This window comes from Scomber scombrus, chromosome 13, assembly GCF_963691925.1.
Source record: "Scomber scombrus chromosome 13, fScoSco1.1, whole genome shotgun sequence".
Lineage (NCBI taxonomy): Eukaryota > Metazoa > Chordata > Actinopteri > Scombriformes > Scombridae > Scomber > Scomber scombrus.
The window spans coordinates 24,229,394-24,242,894 of NC_084982.1; the positions used below are offsets into that span (position 1 = coordinate 24,229,394).

Genomic DNA, 13,501 nt, shown 5'->3' on the forward strand with positions numbered 1-13,501 from the left:
ATGGGATGTACAAATAACAAAGTCAGCCTTCAGCACTTCAGATTGCAGACATAAGATATCATTCGCTCCAGCATGAATGATGAGTCACTTCACAGTAGAGTGTCTTTTAAGGAGAGATGGCACCTTTTGTGCTGTATCCAGAAACATCTGCATCTGCAATTCCATGACAACTGGGCATCAAATGAGTAATATAGCCAGAGAAGCCCCAGAGCAAATACTAAATGGACCATGTAATGACATTGTTTTCTTAACTGCTGACCTCACTTTGATAATGTTTTATGCACAATGCAAAAATTGGACAATGGGGAACATTCTTCTCAATCTTATTTTTTCTCAAAACAGAAAATGTAATGGTTGATTTACATATCATATATGATTTCAGTTGTTGACTAGCATAGCCAGAAGTGTTGAGACCCTTTTCTAGCAACTCCCATGACTGCTTTGGTATTTAGGACAGATGGCTCTTTTTCAGTTATGTTCACATAGCTGTGTTGTAGCCACTTTTGCCAGCCAGTACTGAACTGGGGTTTAGGAGACTTTAGCTCACCGCTACTGTAGTGAATAAGGAAGATGATTATTTTTACATTTCTATCCATATTTAAAATCTTTACATACATACGTCACACATCTCTTCACATTACCTGAATGCTTTGTGTGTGTACATGACAGACAAGCAGGATCATGCTCTGTTTACCAAACCCAGCACCCACCAGTTTCATGTGCCCTCATTAACCCTCTTGGATGCTGCTGAGGCCAAGAGGCCAGACGTTAGTCTGCTGTCATTCCAAACAATAAACAGGAGGCCTGCTGAGTTGCCGGTTTCATGCTAAGTGACAGCACTGAGGGATATAGACAAACAGGATTTAATACCCTATAGCCTTCTAGTGGAAAACCATTGTGTAGTAGATGCTATAAAAAAGATTACACAATACGCACAATATTATATCACAAAGGTTTAGTTGTGTGACATCTTACAATCCGTTATTGACTTTTCCAATGCAACATCTGTCAGATGAAGAAGCAAATGTACACTTTTATTCAAGCTAACTCCTGTCTTTATTATGTTCATGTCACAATAGATAAGAAAATTCTGATTCAGAAGTCAATAACGAGAAAAGATCACAGTGGTAAAATACCAATCAAAGCTTATTAGCACAGGATGATGCCACTTTTCTATCACATCAAGTGCTCGACCTGCGTCGGGAGGAGCAGTTAAACATTAGCTTAGTGAAGCGAAACAAACCACAGAGTCTATTTCACCCAAAGGAGAGAGTTCAGCTAAGGCAAGCACTAACATAGCATTTTTAAACTTCCAGGAAGTAATTAAATGGGAAGGCAGGAGAAGCTTTAATTGACATATTGATAAAATGTTGATGACATGTTTAATCACTGTAGTGTGGGAATGCCTGAGCATTAACAGATGACATGAGCCATATGTTTGGCAGACGTACTACACTCAGACCAGAAGCTGAATGAGAGTCAGTATAATTGCATTAAATGTATTATAAGACAGGTGCTTTGCAGAAATCCATCATGGTGACATTAATGCACTTTATAATGCGTAGAGTTTTACATGTGGCCCGACAGGATCTCACATATAGTACAGGTGTCATCAGTATGCCACTCAGTCTACTCAGTGTACAAAAAAAAAATCTATGCCTTGTCATTGCTAATTTGTTACAAATTCTGCCTGAATTCAAAGTAAGTACTTTAAGTAATGATAATCTAATACGTTATTGATTACTGTATAAAGACCTTTCTGCTTGCTTTTCTCTAGGGAGGTCAGAGGTCAAGATGAGCTGTAGAGCAGCGCTCCAATAGAGATTTATGAGCTTTTTCAAGGACATTTTCATGTTGAGGGTCAATTTTATGTATCTAACCCTACCATTTCTTTAAAAGAAAAAAAGATCTGCATTGGAGATACACTTGAGCTGCAATATCTGCATCTGTCAAGTATGTTATAGTTAAGCCTAGATAAAAATTGGGTTGTATAAAAATATGGTTATGGTATTATTATTAAGTCTATCTTTTAACAATAATGACATTTGCATATATACAATGTATCCCAGAAAATAGGTACAAACTGGTACTGTACATTTAAAAGATTATTGGATGCTTTAATTATTCTTTATGTCCATGTACTGACCGCAAATAGACCCTAAAGCTGTAAAGTAATGTTCTTTACAACTCACAGTGCTTGCACTGTGCAAAAATTAGTTCAAAAGTTCAGCTGAAGATACTTCAGCAGGCTGAGTTCGATAAATCAAGTTGGTATATGTCAAAGTTTCAATACGTAGTGTGAAATTCCCTCTTTGTGCATATGCCTCCAAGGCCAGCGTTACTTGGCTGATGGTAAAGTGGAGATTTGATCAAATAAAAAGTCTAACTTTGGAAAATACTCATTTAATTGGTTTGTATGCAGATGATTTATATTAGCATCAGCTGAAGTTAACACCGTTATACCTTTACCACCTCCTTACTTTCCACCTCACTACATACTGTATAAGGCATGCTCATTTCTGCATTGACACTAATCATTGCCACCGTACATAAAATAATAATTATATTTGTCATTGATCAACCTGTCAATTATTTTGTTGATTATTCAGTTAAACCTTTTGAAAATGAAATGTTTTATAAATATATTAAAACCACTTCATTATAATTTCTCAAAGCCCAAACTGACATGTGTCTTGTCTCGTATGTGTCTCGTTTTGTCCAACCACTAATCCAAAATCTAAGAAGTATTCAATTTAATATCTAATCCAAAAACTATTCACATATGAGAAGCCGGGACAGTTCAAAAATAAAACCAGTTGTTGATTATTCTTATTCGTTTCAGCTCTAGATATAAATCATGACATGCAAAAAATGATCTAATACTTCTATGGAACTAATTTTTAGGGATGCTGAGCTGTCACTTGAGAACTATTTGATTAGTACGATACAATCCTGCTTTCCATCAACCCCTGAGGTCAGTAGATTAAAAAGCCATGTGTTCTGCCGAATTGAGAATGCACTTGTCAAGTTCTACTTTGATGGAACATTATTTCAAAGGTGGTAACTTGCAGTGCATCACACCAGACAGCTACTGTAGCCTTGAACGCTGCTAACAAAGAAAAAAGATTTTAGCAGAAATCAGATTTAGATGTGAATAAATAAACACATAACCTGCCTGTTGTTGCTGGAAGTTTCTGCACAAAGATTGGATTTGACCAAGAACCTGCTTTAAACAACTGCAGCCATATGTCCTTCGAAACACCAACTTTCAAGCCTCATTCGAGCTGATAGTGGAGTGTGTGTGTGTGCGTGTGCGTGTGCGTGTGTGTACAGTACCCTATGAATGCAGTGCAGTATAGCCTCTGGCGTAAGCAGCACAGTAAGGTTAATAACATTTCCACCACAGAGTTTTTCCCCTGAATCCTCCTCACTGCTTTTCTCATCCCTTAATCAATTGCTCCAAAACACCTCAATCATCTGTTGTCACCCTATCAGCATCCATTCTCATCTCTCTCATTTGCTCTTCAGAGCCTCTAAGAAAATAAAATTTTGTTGATCCTTCATTTGACAAACAGACAGGCAGAAAACTATGCTTGTGCCCGTCTCTCTTGCCATTTTGTTCTGTTCTCTGTCACCGTTCCCTCCTCAGACCTCTGGCCTAGAACAGATACAAAAGGTTTTTATTGATCTCCCATGAACCCCTCCTGACTTCAGTCTGATCCCTCAAACTAAGCCTTTTCATGAAACACTGCACATTTAGTGTCCCACATGTCCCAAGGTCACTGAAATACTGCAGACTTTAACACCGTAGAAAGGCAGCAAACGGCAGTGTGGTAGAACAGTTTTTTCTAACATTAAATATGTTGCCAAAAAATTTCTGTTTGCAATGAAAAACTTTTTATTATTTATTATTTTTCAATAAACAATAAAAAAATATATATAAAGCACTGCCGCGCTGGACTAGACGTGCTGCAAGCCATTACAAGTCTGGAAAAATAAGCAGGGACCACTGCAGGACATGGAAAGGTAAAGCTGGGTGAAAGACAACAGGTTGTTGCATTGCTCCTCTTTTGTGTTGTGTGTTTTGTGCTGAGCACTGAGCTCCGGTAGAGTAACTTTATAATGAAATTTTACATTTTGTTTTTTTGGGGGGGTTTTTTGTCTTCGGTATAGTCTCTCTGTGTGGGTCAAAAAACAAAAACAGAGCCACATATTTTTACACCTATTTCAGACACAAGTTCTTCTGCTGCAGTGGTCAGTCTGCAGTCATAAATCAAATGCAGAGGCTATTTGTATGAATGTCCATTATCTTCCCCCAATATGTTGCAACTCATACATATTGCATGAGACCAAACACACACTTCTGGTCTTTTTCGTTTCATTAGTGCTAAACCTCAGTGTGGTCCTCAAGTAAATACACATTTTAAGGACCACACTGACTTCTCTATAAAGTCTCCCTCCATGCATGTTTTAAGATGCATATAAAATATTGTAGGTTGAATACTGATTGGTGTCTCCTATGGTTTTTCCACAAAGAAAATTCAATTATTGAGTTTAAATCCATAAAAGGACAACTAGTAGTCCTTCTCTCAACTTCCTGCACCGTGAAGCTCAAACATCCAAGTGAAGTTACAATAATTACATTTTTGAGTGAAAGGGGGACTTTAAATAAATAAGGAGCACACTGAGGTTTGCCTGTTTAGTGCCAAAAAGAAGGGCTGCGTAGATTAATTGTTGCATCTAACATCTAGATATGTTGACTTAAATCTTTATTTGATTCATTTAAAAAAAGACAAACTGAATAAAGTGCCAGATTGTTTTGCTAATCCTATTTATCCTTATTAAGACGTATCTATGAAGTAAACAAAGTTGGAAAAAAACACTACTTCAAAATCATTAACAAGAAGTCTTTCAAGTGCTGATTATCTATACAAATGCTTTTTTTTACAAAATAGAAACAACTGCACTATTAAAATGACTGAATTATTCCATTACCATTTTATTATTAATAATAATATTTAAAAAAGCAGTCAGACAATACAATTAGAATTGAAAAATGCCAGTCCAAAAATATACCCGAGTTTTGGAGACAGACCCACCTTCTGATTATATTCAGAGTTTGAAAGGTTGTTTTTTCCCCTTGGCACAGTTGACCATCTGCTGCACTGACCTCCAAGAATCAGCACACTGGAGATATGTTTTTGTCCTGCCAGTAAAGTATTTTATTGAATGAAAGCTCATGTCATTAAAGCATCAGTAGAAGCACAGCTTGTTGGTCAGACTCCACGTTCTTTAGAGCTGCAGTGGCTCCGGATACTCCGCACCTCTTCTTATAAACTCTTTCCACACAGATATTCACATGGAGCTGAGATATTATCCCCCTTTTCAGTCCTCTGAGAGCCCACAGTCCGTGTGGTCTCTGGCCTAGCTGGTTTTAACAGATCGCTTTATGCCGTGGCTCAAGTTACACGTGTCTGTTCTCCGAAGTGCTCATCAGTATCCCTTTCACAGCCATATTGCTAAACAATCGACTAATCTCAACGTGTTTGAGGGAAGTTTACGCAGATTTAGTATAAAGCCACGGAGAAGGAATAGCCGGAACACAAACGCATTGGCATCTGGCAACAGAGTGCCTTCTCATACTGTAGGTCCGTAGTTGGTGGTTTTATTAGAGATATACTGCAGCAGTATGGAGAAGATGCATTATGCTACAGGCCTTAAGGCATCCTCCATCTCACTGTTGTCTTCTTTTCTGTTTAGCTGCACTTTTTCTTCTTTTTAAATCTAAATCTCTCAGTATGACTTTCTGCACCGTCTTTAGAGAAATCATCTTTTCCTCCAACACACACACACACAAACACACACACACACAAGCAGATATTCAACATAGGCTGAAACATGCGCTTACATATGCAGACACACACGCTTATTCAGCTAATGTCTGTGGCCGTGCGAGCTTCTGCTTAATAACCGTGTTTGTTTTCCTCCACAGATGCCGGCTCAGGATCAGGAGATGATGGTAAGATTACTCATCTCCTCCTCCTCCTCCTCCTCCACCTCCTCCTTCTCCTTTTCTGCTGTAACTCCACAAATGCAGTGCTTTTTAATGTGTTTCTCTGTACTTGTCATCACCCACTGATGCTATGTTTCAGTGTAGGATTGCACAGTCATGCAACCCAGTAGCATAAGTGCACAAGTGTGAACTTGTGAGTCCAGAGAAGTTTACTAAAATTAATATAAGCTCCTAACTCATTGTTACTACTCATGAGGTTGCTGATGAGATCGCATTTATTTAATTTGTTTGTTTATTTAAAGCCGCTGATCAATATTTCTACATTAAAAATTGATTACATGACTACGTGGGACTACTAGGTGAAAGTGCTGACTCTCAATGAGGAACCAACAGATAATTATCACCTGACTTTACTATTTTGGTTTACTCTCACCACTCTCGTCAGTGCTGTTACCAGACGCAGCAGGCAGCTGTTTGCACCAAACAGCAGACAGACAGTTAGTGACTAGCTGGGGAGCTTAGCCAAGCATTTAGCAGCTGAAGAGCCAGATAGACTGTTTGCTTACATGTTGGCCGCAGCTAGGTGATAATAAATGTTAATGTTATGTTTACAGCTTGTTTCGTCTGCCCCCAGTTGCCATTTACATTATTCACATACAAGAACCACACAAGATCAGCCTTTTGAGATACCTTTTTTTAGCTTTTCAATTTGAATATTAACCAATATTTCTATATCAATACACATGTTTTAGCATTTTTTTACAAAGTTATTTCTATGTTTTGCATTGAAATGCATCAGGAAGTGTATTCATGTTGAAGTGGCCTTGATTGCAACATTTTTGTATCTCAAACAATTGTTTTGTCTTTGAAAGCTGAATTTTGGAGAAAGTTTGGTCACAATTTAGACAACGGTGTGTGCAAACTTTTGTGTGCACAGTTATGCAATTTGTAGCTGAGGATTTGGACTTTTACATGCAACATTTTACCAAGGAACTTAATAATTTCAGATTTTTTTTATTTGTTGTACAAATGGCATAATACAAATGAACTTATACCGTATACGTGCACTGCAGTGAAAAGGACTAATTTCAAAAGATGTAAGTAAAATGACTGTAACATTGCAGTTAATAAATGCTGGAGCGGGTGATAAATGTGAGACTTTATTATAATAAGATGGAGGAGAGCTCTGGGCCGTCACTTACTTTATTAATAACTTTTTTGTGAGTAACTAATCATGTAAAACCTGCCGCTGGTGTCATTCAACTAAGGCTTTGATTTGCTGGCTAATTTACTTAAAAGATCCAGTTTTACTGTTAGTGAAGGCAGTACACAGTCAGTAGTCAAGCCCATCTGTCCGTGCATGTTTGTACATGTGCATATATTTACTTTAGTAGTCCATCTCTGTCCTCCTGTCTGTTTACCCATGCAGTTCCTTCATTAACTCTCAGCGAACATATATGAGACAGAGATTGGAAAAGAGATTAGTACCCCAAAAAAGATGGTGGACAGACGAATGAATAAACGGAAATGAAACCGGTGCTAGGTCAACCAGAGAAATAGATAGAGAAAGAGAGGGAAAGAGAGAGAAAGGTATAGAGTGTTGTGGACAAAGAAACAGCCTGAGGAAAGTCACAAAATAGATAACAAAACTGAGGAAACAGAATGCGAGAGAGATGGAGAGATGGAGGAGGAGAAGGGGGCAGACAGGGATAAGAAACAAGAGGCAGTAGGAACGAGATGAAACATACATTTGCATATACAGTATGCCCTCTGAACACAGTATGGGGAACATTTGTTATTATTTACCTAATTAGCCGAGACACAGCAGGCTAAGAAGCGTACCATGAACTTGTATCGTGTGTCACATGTGGATTGTGAAAAAGAGTTCCTCGGCACCGTGCTTTGTTTCTTTTTCCTGTTATTGCATCTGGTAATGTCATGCATATGTATCGGATCTAATTCTTTCAGCATTTTATTGCAAGACATCAGAATAACTTCTCTGCAATTGAACTGAAACAAAGCATTCACAGGGTCTCTCTTGAATGAATCACCCAGTGCATTAGTAGGGAATGAAAAGATGAAGGAAAAGAGCGTGATATGCACTGATTTAACAAAAAAGGATACATTCTTTGTTCTTAAAACAAAGAAATAAACAAAATAAATTCTTTCTGGATAATTATAATAACAAAATATAGCCACAAGCAGTAAAGATCAGGGTCCAAGCAGATTGGGAGCATTTGGATGCTTGTTTCTTATTTAATTGTTAATGAAATGTGGTTTTCATGAATGCAAGCTGAGATGATGAGACACAGTCAGCACAAGAACTTGAAGATTTAAGATCAGGTGAAGTAAGGCAAGGCAGGGTTTGAACCCTCAACCTTTAGACTGAGAAATAAAATCCTAATCACTGAGTTACTTGTAAAGTCAATGTTGAGTGTGTATGTCCATGAACAGAAAATATCAAAGCATGCAATACCAAGTTTTTGACACACAGGAATCTTTATGAATTGAATGAATTTTATAATGTAGATACCTGGGTTTGTTGTAAACTTTAAGCACAATTTGATATACTTATCTTAAAATCCAAAAACGTACTTTTATTTGAAGCACAATTAAAACACACATATTACGCCTGAAACAGTGTGTTGGGGTTTGATGTTTAATGGTTCGGTAATGATTTGCTTAGACCAGGTTCGGATTAGGTTTACTGTAAATTAAACTGTTTAAAAGAACACAGTAACTTTACAAATGTGATACAGTGTGTACCTGTGAGCTTACTCCAGCCACAATAACTCTTAATCAGAGCTGTTGCTGTGCGCAAATATTCCGCCCAAGTTGCAGTAAGTCTCAACAAGCGCACTGTCCCTGGATTCTGTGTCAGTCGCAGAGTCAAACAAAGCTTCATCCTCCGCTCCATCCAGTGGAAAACAACAGTCAGTGAATCTTTTAGGCTTCAGATCTGTGCTCATACTGTGTGTCGCTGTCACAGCTCAATAAAAGCTGCTTATCTGTGCGCTTTTGCATATCGTGCTTCAACATCAGCTGCTGTCAGTCGGTTCAGTTTGGTCTGAAACATCACAGCAACTAGTGTCTGAAGTAATTCTGATCAACACACTGAATCAGCACCCGCTGGTTCTTTTTCCTTCAATATACAGCAGTAACGGGTCATCAATAGTCTATTTTCAATAGCTACCAAAACAGTTTCAACCTCTTGCTGCATTTTACTGGTATATAAGATACACTGGAGTATAAGACACACCCCCATTTTTTTGTTTAAGATGTGTCTTATACACTGTTTTTTACGGTAAATAGATTCAGTGAATACTCAGTGCTCCATCCATTCATTCATTCATTCTAAAAATAGCCTTGCACGAACTCTCATTCCTGGAACTGACCATCTGCTAAACCCCTCCACCAAACGATGAGAGTCCAGTCATTCCTTAGTAAATTAGCAAACAGTCAGTTGACTCAAAAAATGCTTCATGCTAGACAACAGTAGACTCTAGCATATTTATGCACAAAATGAAGTCTAGCTCCAAAAGCAAACAAAGAAACAAAAACATAAAGATACACTATCAGTACCTTCACTTTACTCTTATTTACCCACCATCATATGTAGAGCAAAAACACAGAATATAAAGACAGGGAACAAAATACCTTCCGATGGGAAAGATGAGAAGGAAAAGAGGAGGTAAATCTAGTGCAAGTGCAACACATAATGTACAGTATGGAACGTAAAATAAGTGTGAAACTTCCTGTTAAAGCATATTCTGTTCAACTCTGTGTCGTAGTAATCACATTCATATGACTAAATGAATTAACATATTTGGCAAGTTGCACAAATGTTGATAATGAACATATGAGTGAAATGTTGAAAGACAACTTTTTATTCCCAGTAACACATCCAATCTTACAGTGTAATATCTACAAGTAGAAACTACAGTAATATTTAACTTTCCATTCACCTAAACCACCAATATCAGTCATATATATCTATACATTTAGCGCTTAAGTCATTTACAAAAACGTTGCCTCTGAAAATAATCCAGGCAGCAATTGTGTTTTCCAAACAACGTAATTGGGAAAAGCATTTACATAAACATAAATTATAGGAAACAGGGCTGTTTTCTTTTATAGTAAAGTGTACAAATTCTATAATATACAAAATATACAAACATTTTGAATACCATGTTCATAATGGGGCGCAACAGTGCATAACAACACATAAAGTAATCGCCATAAAATTACTGTATCATCATAAAGAAACAAGAGTGACACAGTAAAAGCAAGCATGGAAAGGCTGAGGAGCTATTAAAATAGACTGCCGTCCTCTAAAAACAAATGAGAAACATTTTCTCTAAATATCTCCACAACTGCTCATTATGAATGTTCACCTTCGGAGACCCCTCGGTTGTTTTAAAGTAGAAGCTTGAGAACTGTCCTTATTCTCAAACTGTCAGATAAATTTGACGAATCGATCATTCAGGGGGAAAAGAGACAATTAAGAAAAAATACCTCCGGGGCAGAGAATGTATTTCTGCAGCAGAGGAGTGAGAGGGGAAAGAAGAGGGCAAGGACAGGAGGAGGAGAAACACAAACACACCCTATAAAGATAGAATCATAGTGGAGGTCAAAATAGAAGGAGAGATACAGTAGAAGAGACGGAAAGGAAGGAGGAAGGGGAGCTGGCAGATGTGTAGAAGGAGGAGAGCTGCTGGTCTTTTATGAGCATGAGAGAAGGTTAAAGAAAGTGGTTGTAAAAAGCAGGTTGGAATCCTATTCAGAGACCGGCAGTCCTGGTAAAAAATCAAATGTATTTTAATGATCAATGATAAATCTACACACTTAAAGCTCCGGTCATCTGGGTAGTTGCTAGTTTTATCAGCTGTGTATGTGTGAATGTGTGTGTGTGTCTGCCTGTGTGTGAGTGTGTGTGCAAGCTTGCATGGATGCACACATGTGTGCATTCATGCTTGTGAGAGTCTGTGCTCTTGTGTGTTTGTGTTTTTTTTCATCTGATAAGTAAGAACACAAGTCAACTGTGCAGGGAAATGCCCTTAGGACATGAGTCTGGTCACATGGACCCTTTAGTCAGAATCAGACATTTGTCCAAATCAAATTGTACAGTGGGCAAATTGAATTGCACTCACATGATCATGAAAGAACAAAGGAAGACCAAAGCCTTAAACCTAAAAGATGTTTGTGGGTCTCAGTAATCTCTGTCAAAGTATATTTTTGAACAAGACTCCATGGCCGCTCCAGCAGCTCTTTGAAGCTGTAATGCTCATTGTAAAGAACTAAGATATAAAAGCTGCGAACTTGATCTTAAGCAGTTATAGAGAAATAAAAGTAATAATTGGCCAGAGGTTTTTGAAGGATAATAATAAATGCCTCTCAGAATAAAGGTTGGGTTTATCCTCTTGTGAGCATTAAAGCATAAAGTGGAAAAATCCAGGAATCCCTAAAATCATTGGGGTACAACATCTGGGCATCATGGATGTCGGAACAAAAATTAATAGCAGTCAATCCAATAGTCATTGAAATATTGCAGTCTTGTCCAAATTGGTGAATTGACCGATTGACCGACAGACGGACAACATCATGTCTACAGCTAAAAAACCGTGCATGGAGTCGATCACTGAATATCTATTAAATATCTTTCTATAAAGGATCCAAACTGTTAAAGAGCATGTATCATGCACATTTCCAGGTGTATATTTTCATTCTGGGGCTCTACTGGAATATCTTTGCATGACTTATCTTTCTATTTCAGTTCAGTTTATGAAGCGCCTCAGTTCAGCCTCTATCTGAAACAGGCTAGCTGTCTCTTTAAAGGACCAGTGTGTAGAATTTAGTGGCATCTAGTGACACAGACTCGGCAAACACGGAATATACTATTCATAAGTATGTTTTAATTAGTGTATAATCACATCAAAATAAGAGTCATTGTGTTTTTTATTACCTTCAAATGAGCCTGTTATATCTACATAGGGAGTGGGTCCCCTACCACAGAGAGCCATATTTCTACAGTAGCCCATAACAGACAAACCAAATACTGGCTCTAGAGGGGGCCTTTCACTTTTTTCACAAGTTTGTCCTATGCTTGTAAGAGGACTTTATAATCTGCAGCCTCACCCCTAGATGCCACTAAATCTAACACACTGATCCTCCCTTCCCAATGAGCCCAGTCTGCTCATATTGGCCAGATGTCCCTCGGCAGACTTCCAGCAGTTCTAGAGGCTACCTAAACAAACTGTGGTCTATTCAATATTATTCAATATAACATTGATTTATTATCTCAGTATATTATTATTATCATAGCATCTACTTTTTTTGAAAATCCTCTACAAGACCTAATTTAGTCTCAAATAGAACCAGCTAGAACCCTGGTGACGAGCCAGCAGGACACTGCTGCCTCAAGCTCCAAAGTCAAAGGTTTAAACTCTGTTATGCTCTGTGGGCTGCTGGCATTAACGTGACCTAATTTCACTGCAGTTTCGAGGGTAACTCTTATCTAAATGAAGTGCTTTGTCAAGGTCAAATAGTGTCCCATAACTTATCAGAGCCATTTTTTTTTTTTCAGTTTGAATGGTTTATAAAAAAGAAAAGAAAAGACGATTCTATTATGAGTCCTTAGCGGCGGGGATAGAGCACCAGGGCTGTCTGCAGTCTAATTACCAGTATTTATTGGGCATTCTTCTGAGTGCCTCTCTCAGTCTTTTCAGCTACCTGATTCATTTTGTGTCTCTCTCTAATTATTTGCTGAGGTCTGTTTAAGCTGAGAGTTTTTAAGTAAAAAAACAATAAAGGTGCCTTCCTTTCCATCAGTGCCGAAAATAGATCAGCATCACTAGATAGATGGCGATAATAGATTTGTGTATGTATATATAACATGTGTTTATTAGTACATCTCTGCCCTGTATCCATTATTTTATTTATATATTTTTATTTGTTTTACAGTTACTTTTCTAAGTGTCGACTAATGAAAAGATAAACACTGTGCTTGGTTTAATTGAAATACAATAGCATGAATGGGGTAATTAATCTAATGATCAGACCCCTAACACTATGGATTTGCAAGCACTTCATTAATTTGAATTAATTAGCTGTGGTGCAATTATGAATAAATTTCACTTGATCTCCCATGGTCAGCATACAGCAATGCAGGAAAATGATTATAAGTACAGAGTAGATGTCAACACTTTTTTTTCTCAAAACATTTTATTGACTCTCCAAATATTGTGGAGCAAGATATTCAGACTTCATATAAAGACTCGTAAAGTAGCTGCACTAAACTCCAGTATTAGACCTAACATTAAAAAGTAATGAAGAAAAATATCTGCTTTAATTATATTCAATCTCAATCTTTCTGGTATTTAGGGCATGAGGTTGAATCACCATAAGGCCATGACTTTGAAAACTATTGAAACCTAAACTAGACTCAACTAGACTAGACTAGAATAAAGTAGACTAGACTAGAATATAATA

At 37.6% G+C, this 13,501-nt stretch overlaps 1 protein-coding gene across 2 annotated transcripts in view; it reads left to right on the plus strand.

Annotated features, from left to right (window-relative positions):
* Window positions 1–13,501, plus strand: part of tmeff2a (transmembrane protein with EGF-like and two follistatin-like domains 2a) — a 120,075-nt gene that overhangs the window by 57,120 nt on the left and 49,454 nt on the right. For both annotated transcript variants that reach the window (XM_062431152.1, XM_062431153.1), the window contains exon 4: window positions 5,993–6,019. In XM_062431152.1, coding sequence (XP_062287136.1) covers window positions 5,993–6,019 — 27 coding nt within the window. The remainder of the gene's footprint in view (window positions 1–5,992; window positions 6,020–13,501) is intronic.